Source organism: Populus alba, chromosome 6, assembly GCF_005239225.2.
Source record: "Populus alba chromosome 6, ASM523922v2, whole genome shotgun sequence".
NCBI lineage: Eukaryota > Viridiplantae > Streptophyta > Magnoliopsida > Malpighiales > Salicaceae > Populus > Populus alba.
The window spans coordinates 130,038-137,478 of record NC_133289.1 but is presented as its reverse complement, the minus strand read 5'-3'; the positions used below and the strand labels follow the sequence as shown (position 1 = coordinate 137,478).

Below are 7,441 nucleotides of genomic sequence, written 5' to 3'. Positions count from 1 at the left end.
ATGTGGTTCCCAAGGGCTTCAATCCTTCTGCTGCTCATCATTCTTTTCTCCTTGTTCCAGTCCCCTGCTTTTGCAATAAAAAAGGTAAACTATACACTAGTAGCTAGTATCTCAGAGCATTATATACATATATTTCTTTAAAAGACGCTGTTACAGTTAAGAATTTCTTGCTTTCAGTATTTTGCTTACCTTACTCATTTATTTCTTACTTGTCCTTGATGATGTGTTGTAAAGTCTTATATAGTATACTTGGGATCGCATGCACGTGGTCCTCAAGTTTCTAAGGTTGATCTTGATGCAGTAGCCGGTTCACATCAAGAGTTTCTTGGCTCATATTTGGGAAGGTACGTATGTCAAGAAACTTTGATAGTTTCTATATTTAATGTCCTTTTTAATTTGTGATCAGAATTAAGGTTTTGATTGATGTTGTCATGCATGCAGTAGTGAGAAGGCAAGAGATGCGATTATTTACTCGTATGACAGGCATATCAATGGCTTTTCTGCCATGCTTGAGGAGGAAGAGGCAGCTGAAATTGCACGTAATTATAAGAAAAATACCAATGCATTGCATATTAATTCCTACACGACAACATCTATGTTATGCTCTCTTATTTATTTTGAAAATGGAACTTGCATGCCCCTCTACATATATAATATAATTAATTGTTAATGGTCAATGCAGGGCATCCAAACGTTGTGTCGGTTTTCTTGAACCAGGGAAGAAAACTACACACAACACATTCATGGGATTTTATGTTATTGGAAAAGGATGGTGTTGTTGATCCCTCTTCTTTGTGGAAGAGAGCTAGATTTGGTGAAGATTCAATCATAGCCAACCTTGACACCGGTAATTCTAATTCTCTCCCCTTTTCTTACTTCTTTGCCTCACCTTTTCTCCCTTAATTCCCCTTCACATATAGCACATTGGACCACAAAAATGAGCATTAATACTTTCATCCCTGAAAGTAAAAGGCAAAGTGAACAAGAATATGTGATGATTTATACATATATAACATGCTCATTTGATAGCATCAACAAACACACACACACACACACAAACTGTTGTCATAATCGTTAACATGCATGGTGTAGGTGTTTGGCCTGAGTCGCGTAGCTTTAGCGAGGAAGGAATTGGGCCCGTACCATCAAAATGGAAAGGAACATGTGAGAATGATACTGCGGTTGGAGTCCCTTGCAATCGGTTAGCTCTACGTACACTCCCACATTTATAAATTCGTAACCTTTAGTTATTTAATAAGATGAATATGGTACTTCATGCATCATAAGTCAATGATGTTTGATGCTTGCCTAAGCATATATACCAAAGGGCACAATTTCAATGTCCCGAGATACGCCGTGAATCCATGGATGAAATAACAAATACTTAGGGGTAGGATATGTAAAATTATTGCTTGGTTTTGATAAATTCACTTGTGAATGTCTTTTTACTTCATTGTTATATAGAAGAAACCTATAAAGTAAATTATCTTTAACACAGTACGCTTGCTTTTACACTAGGTGAAGATTTATATTACTTCAATAACAAGAAACCAAATGATTTGGGGTGCGCTCTCCATTGAATGAAAGGCTTGGAAATTTGTGCAGGAAGCTTATAGGAGCAAGGTACTTCAACAGAGGTTATATTGCATATGCGGGAAGGCTCACGTCCTCTGATAATTCTGCCCGTGACAAAGAAGGTCATGGAACCCATACCTTGTCAACCGCAGGCGGTAACTTTGTTCCAGGAGCAAATGTTTTTGGCTTAGGGAATGGAACTGCTAAAGGTGGTTCCCCTAAAGCTAGAGTGGCTTCCTACAAGGTGTGCTGGCCGCCGGTCAATGGCAGTGAATGCTTCGATGCAGATATCATGAAAGCCTTTGACATGGCCATACATGATGGGGTTGATGTGCTTTCTGTGTCACTTGGTGGCGAACCTACTGATTACTTCAATGATGGCCTTGCTATTGGAGCATTCCATGCCGTCAAAAATGGTATTACTGTCGTTTGCTCTGCGGGAAATTCTGGACCAATGGATGGAACGGTCACTAATAATGCACCTTGGATTATAACTGTTGGAGCAAGTACCTTGGATAGAGAGTTTGAAACTTTTGTAGAGTTACGTAACGGAAAGCGCCTCCAGGTTCACATCCCTTTACAGACCAGCTCTTGTTCCTTTTTTTTTTTTTGTTCCTTTGTAGCCTCCAAAGTCCTTTTCATTCTCCACATGGCAGGGCACAAGCCTTTCAAGTCCTTTGCCCGAGAAGAAATTCTATCCCCTCATCACCGGGGAACAAGCCAAGGCTGCCAATGCATCTGCAGCAGACGCGTACGTAAGATAAGACTATTCGAATCTTTATAGGGTCGAATTGAAATTTATACATTCAAAAATATCTACTTGTAGTTATTCCAAGTGAAACAGGCGATGACATTGTTTATGTGTTATGTAGCTTGTTGTGTAAGCCTAAATCACTGGATCATGAGAAAGCCAAGGGTAAAGTTGTGGTTTGTCTTAGAGGAGAAACTGGTAGAATGGATAAGGGCTATCAAGCTGCTTTGGTTGGTGCAGCAGGGATGATTCTTTGCAATGACAAGGCAAGTGGCAACGAAATCATAGCAGATCCTCATGTTCTCCCAGCAGCACAAATTACCTACACAGATGGTCTTGCTGTATTTGCCTACATTAATTCCACCGAGTATGCTCTACCACCTCTTGTTTTTTTTTTTTCCCTACTCACTTCACACATTATTTTTGTCAATTCTTATGTGCTGCGAAAATTAACAGCCGTGCTCTAGGATATATTTCCGCACCAACAGCAAAGTTAGGGACAAAACCTGCTCCATTCATGGCTGCATTCTCCTCTAGAGGGCCAAATACCGTCACGCCAGAGATATTGAAGGTTTTGTTGTTGATCTTAAGTTGTGTTCTATGTTTACATGTTTGTGATACTTTCATCAAGCAATGACCTTGTAAAATATACAAGGACTATAAATCCACTTCATTTCGACATGTACAGCCTGATATAACTGCACCAGGAGTGAACATTATAGCAGCCTTTAGTGAAGCAATCAGCCCTACTGATTTTGACTTTGATAAGCGCAAGTCTCCTTTCATCATCGAATCTGGCACATCTATGTCTTGTCCACATGTTGCAGGTGTTGTCGGACTTCTTAAAACTCTCCATCCTGATTGGAGTCCAGCTGCAATCAGATCTGCAATCATGACAACCGGTAAGACCTCCCTAATTCTCAATTTAACATTTTTAGAGCATATATTATTGCATGACGTTTTAGCAAATTTTCGAATGCCAACATCCATGCAGTTAATCTTGTTCTAATTTGTGTTCTATGTTGCAGCAAGAACGAGAGCCAACACTATGACACCAATATTGGTTGATGGGAGAGATGGTTTGGAGGCAACGCCATTTAGTTATGGTTCTGGACATATAAGACCAAACCGCGCACAGGATCCAGGCTTGGTCTATGACTTGAGCATCAATGATTACTTGGACTTCCTGTGCGCTAGCGGATACAACTCTACCATGATAGAACACTTCTCTGATGGTCCCTATAAATGTCCAGAGTCAACTAGTATTTTTGATTTCAACAATCCTTCAATAACTATACGCCAGCTACGTAACTCAGTGAGTGTGATCAGAAAAGTGAAGAATGTAGGCCTACCAGGAACTTATGCAGCCCACGTTCGAGAACCATATGGGATTTCAGTTTCTGTCGAGCCCAGTACCTTGACATTTGAGAACAAGGGTGATGAGAAGAGTTTTGAGGTTACTTTTAAGGCCAAGTGGGATGGTGTAACTGAAGACTATGAATTTGGAACCCTAACATGGACGGATGGTAGACATTATGTTAGGAGTCCTATTGTAGTTGCTTTTGGCGGTGATAATTAGAGAGATGACAAGGAAGATTGTCTTGTTGTAGGGTTTTGCAAGAGGACGTGGGATCAGTAATAATTAATATAGGGAGCTGGTCATAGACTTTCTTTTTATTTGGGTACTCATTGAAGTAGTTTTTTCTATAGTAGCATTGTTGTTTATTGTTTGCCTCGATAGTGTATTTCATGTCTTTCTTTCATATTCGTTGGGCTTTAGACATGTTGATTCAGACTAGAACGGAACTCACATGCGTTTCAACACATAAGGGTTTTTTCAATCTATAATTCCACAGAAAACAGAAAAAAAAGAGATTTTTTTGAGTTAACTACTTAAAGAAGTTTTTTTATTTTTATTCCATCATACTTGTTGCAAAGCAATTACAATTAAATAAATAGAGGAACTAACCTCTTAGACTCTTAAAAACAGCTCCCTTAGATCAGGAAATAGTCCTGCATTAACTAGGAAATAAAAGCTGAATGGAGAAACGAAAAGAAAATTAAACTCTTAGACTCTTAGACTCCTAAAGGAAACAACCCCAAATTAATTAGGGAAATAAAAGCTACATGAGGAAACGGGAATGAAACTCTAATCGTTACATAAGAAACTTAAAGTGCCCAGTTGTGAAATGTATGACCTAGCAATGTCAAGTTTGTTTGTTGTTTTGGGTGTCTTAAATATGAGTCCTGCCACCCGGTCTGCATCATCCTCCCCATGCTGAGAAGAATTTGGCCACGAATTCAGGAAATCTACATCTTCTGATGATGAGTCCCCGTGGAAAGGGACCAAGTGCTTGACATTAAATACATCGGCTGTGTGAATATGACTAGGTAGCTTAAGGCGATAAGCATTTGAATTAATTTTCTCAATAATCTCCACTTGACCAATTTTTCATGGTGACAGTTTATTGTACTCAACCTATAGGAAAACGATCCTTGGTTAGCACCACCTAGACAAAGTCACCCACTTCAAAATCGACAAGTCGCTGCTTTTGGTCTGCATCTCGTTTGAATTTGGCAATAGATTCCAGCAAGTTCTGTCGAGTAAGGTTGTGAACGTCCTTCAGCTGAGTGACAAAGTCCTCTGCTTTGTGATTAATTTTGGTGTTGCTTGGTAGATTAGCCAGATAAAGTGGAACACCAGTGGGGATAAACCCATACACAATTTCAAAGGGACTGAGCTCGGTGCTACGATTGACTGCATGGTTATGAGCAAACTCTGTCTGGCCAAGTTTCTTATCCCAATATTTTAACTGATCACCTACCAAACTGCGAAGGAGATTTCCTAACGACCTATTCATTACCTTGGTTTGCCCATCTAATTGAAGGTGATAAGCACTACTAAAATTCAAGTGAGTATTGACCATCTTTCCAAAGACTCCGCCAGAAATGGCTGAGGAAACGAGTGTCCCTATCTGATACGATTGACTCTGGCAGCCCATGTAACCGATAAACTTCTCGAAAGAACAACTCAGCCACATTAACAGTATCTGTCATTTTCTTACACGGGATAAAATGAGCCATTTTGGAAAACCTGTCTACCACCATGAAAACAGATTCAAATCCCCGTTGGGTACGCGGGACACCTAAAACAAAATCCATGCTGATGTCGAACCATGGCCGTATTGGAACAGAAAGTGGCATGTACAAACCGGCATTGGTAGCTCCCCCTTTGGCAACTTGACAGACCCGACATCGCGCAACAAAACCCCCAACCTCTTTACGCAGTGATGGCCAGAAATAGGACGCAGCCACCAGCAAATAAGTTCGGTCTCTTCCCACATGCCCTTCTCCGTGCAGCTCTTGTATGATCTTGGTCCGTAGACTACAGTCAGGTATACACAATTGGGTGCCCTTGAAAACAAACCTGTCTTGCAGGACAAAATCACTTTGTTGGTTGTTCTGAATTTTCTCTATCACAACAACAAAGAAAGGGTCCAAGACATACAGCTTTTGAAAGGAGTCGAAACCCAATACCTTGACATGCATGTCAACTAGCAAATTTTTTTGACGACTAAGGGCATCAGCCACTCGATTCTGTGTGCCCGCTTTATGTTTAATGCAAAAGTGAATTGTTGTAAGTATACAGCCCAAGATGCATGTCAACATGAAATCTTATCTTGACTCCCCATATGTTTAAGGGCATCATGATCAGTGAATAAAACGAACTCCTGAAGAAACAGATAATGCCGCCAATGCCTTACTGCTTGAACCACTGCATAGAATTCAATGTCATAAGTGTTGTACCGTGACTTTGCACATGAGAGTTTCTCACTGAAGAAGGCGACAGGCCTGCCATTTTGGCTTAGAACCGCCCCGATTCCTAGCTTTGAGGCGTCACAGTGTATCTCAAAAGGATTTGAAAAGTCTGGTAGGACAAGTACTCGGGTAGTGGTCAGTCGTTGCTTGATTTCTTGGAAGGCTACCTCGGCCTTAAGTGTCCATGTAAACATGCCATTGCTCCTCATACAATCAGTCACTGGGGCCATTATGCCACTAAAGTGTGGAATGAAACGGCGATAGAACAAGGCCAACCCATGGAAGCTTCGAACATCAGTCACGTTTTGCGGTTGTGGCCACTGTTTGATGGCTTTAATTTTTGAATCATCTACTGAGAGCCCTTCAGAAGAAATGATATACCCCAAGAACAAGACCCGGTCAGTTAAGAACACACACTTTGTTTTAGCTGCGAAAAACTACCCCTTGCGTAACACATCCAAAACTTCCCGTTGATGTTGTAGATGCATCCTAGGATCAACACTGTAAATTAAAATATCATCAAAATATACCACCATGATCTTACCAATGTAGGGTCGTAGGGCTTGATTCATCACCCGCATGAATGTGCTTGGGGCATTAGACAACCCGAACGGTATGACCATCCACTCAAAAAGTCCTTCTCGAGTCTTGAAGGCCGTTTTCCATTCATCTCTCGGTCGAATACGAATCTAGTGATATCCGCTCTTCAGGTCCAGCTTCGTGAATATTGTGGCCCCACTCAACTGATCCAGCAAGTCATCCAACTGTGGGATTGGAAACTTGTAATGAACCGTAATTTTATTGATGGCCCTGCTCACTACTAAAAAATATATCAATTAGCAACTGATTACTCCGTTGCAAATAATACTAAAATCCGTTGCTAAAACAATTTAGCAACGAAATCAGCAACGGATAAAATCCGATGCAAATTTGTCGTTGCTGATTTTTTTGCAACGGATTTTCCGTTGCTAATTGATGAATTATTTACAATCAGCAACGGATTTTCCGTTGCTGGATTATATATTTTTATTAAATTAATTTTTTTATTTATCAAAATGAATTTTAATTTGTTTAATTAATTATTTATAGATATTTTAAAATTTGTAGAATATATATAACCAACATAAATTAATATTAAAAAATAAATGTATCACTAATAAAAAAAATAGAATAAAATAAAGTTTCATATTATAAAAATTTAGTTAAACTTGCATTAATACAAATAAGTGAAAATACAATAATAATTAAAAAAAAAACAACAAAAATGATACAATCATGGTGCAATGAGCAAAATAG

At 39.6% G+C, this 7,441-nt stretch overlaps 1 protein-coding gene across 1 annotated transcript; it reads left to right on the top strand.

The window, feature by feature from the left end:
* On the top strand, positions 1-4,141 carry LOC118032212 (subtilisin-like protease SBT5.4). The gene is made up of 11 exons (XM_035036830.2): positions 1-84; positions 235-344; positions 442-539; positions 683-847; positions 1,093-1,201; positions 1,606-2,140; positions 2,232-2,326; positions 2,448-2,693; positions 2,783-2,897; positions 3,015-3,228; positions 3,355-4,141. The coding sequence occupies exons 1-11, from the start codon at positions 1-3 to the stop codon at positions 3,903-3,905; spliced, it is 2,322 nt and encodes a 773-aa protein (XP_034892721.1). The 3' UTR covers positions 3,906-4,141.
* Positions 4,142-7,441: the final 3,300 nt, after the last annotated feature.

What these genes read in the sequence shown, in the direction of transcription:
- LOC118032212 (XM_035036830.2), top strand. Translation starts at nt 1, where the DNA reads ATGTGGTTCCCAAGGGCTTCAATCCTTCTGCTGCTCATCATTCTTTTC. An exon ending in CTGCTTTTGCAATAAAAAAG is followed by an intron (nt 85 to 234) that starts GTAAACTATACA and finishes TGTGTTGTAAAG; the next exon opens with TCTTATATAGTATACTTGGG. An exon ending in GCCTACATTAATTCCACCGA is followed by an intron (nt 2,694 to 2,782) that starts GTATGCTCTACC and finishes GAAAATTAACAG; the next exon opens with CCGTGCTCTAGGATATATTT.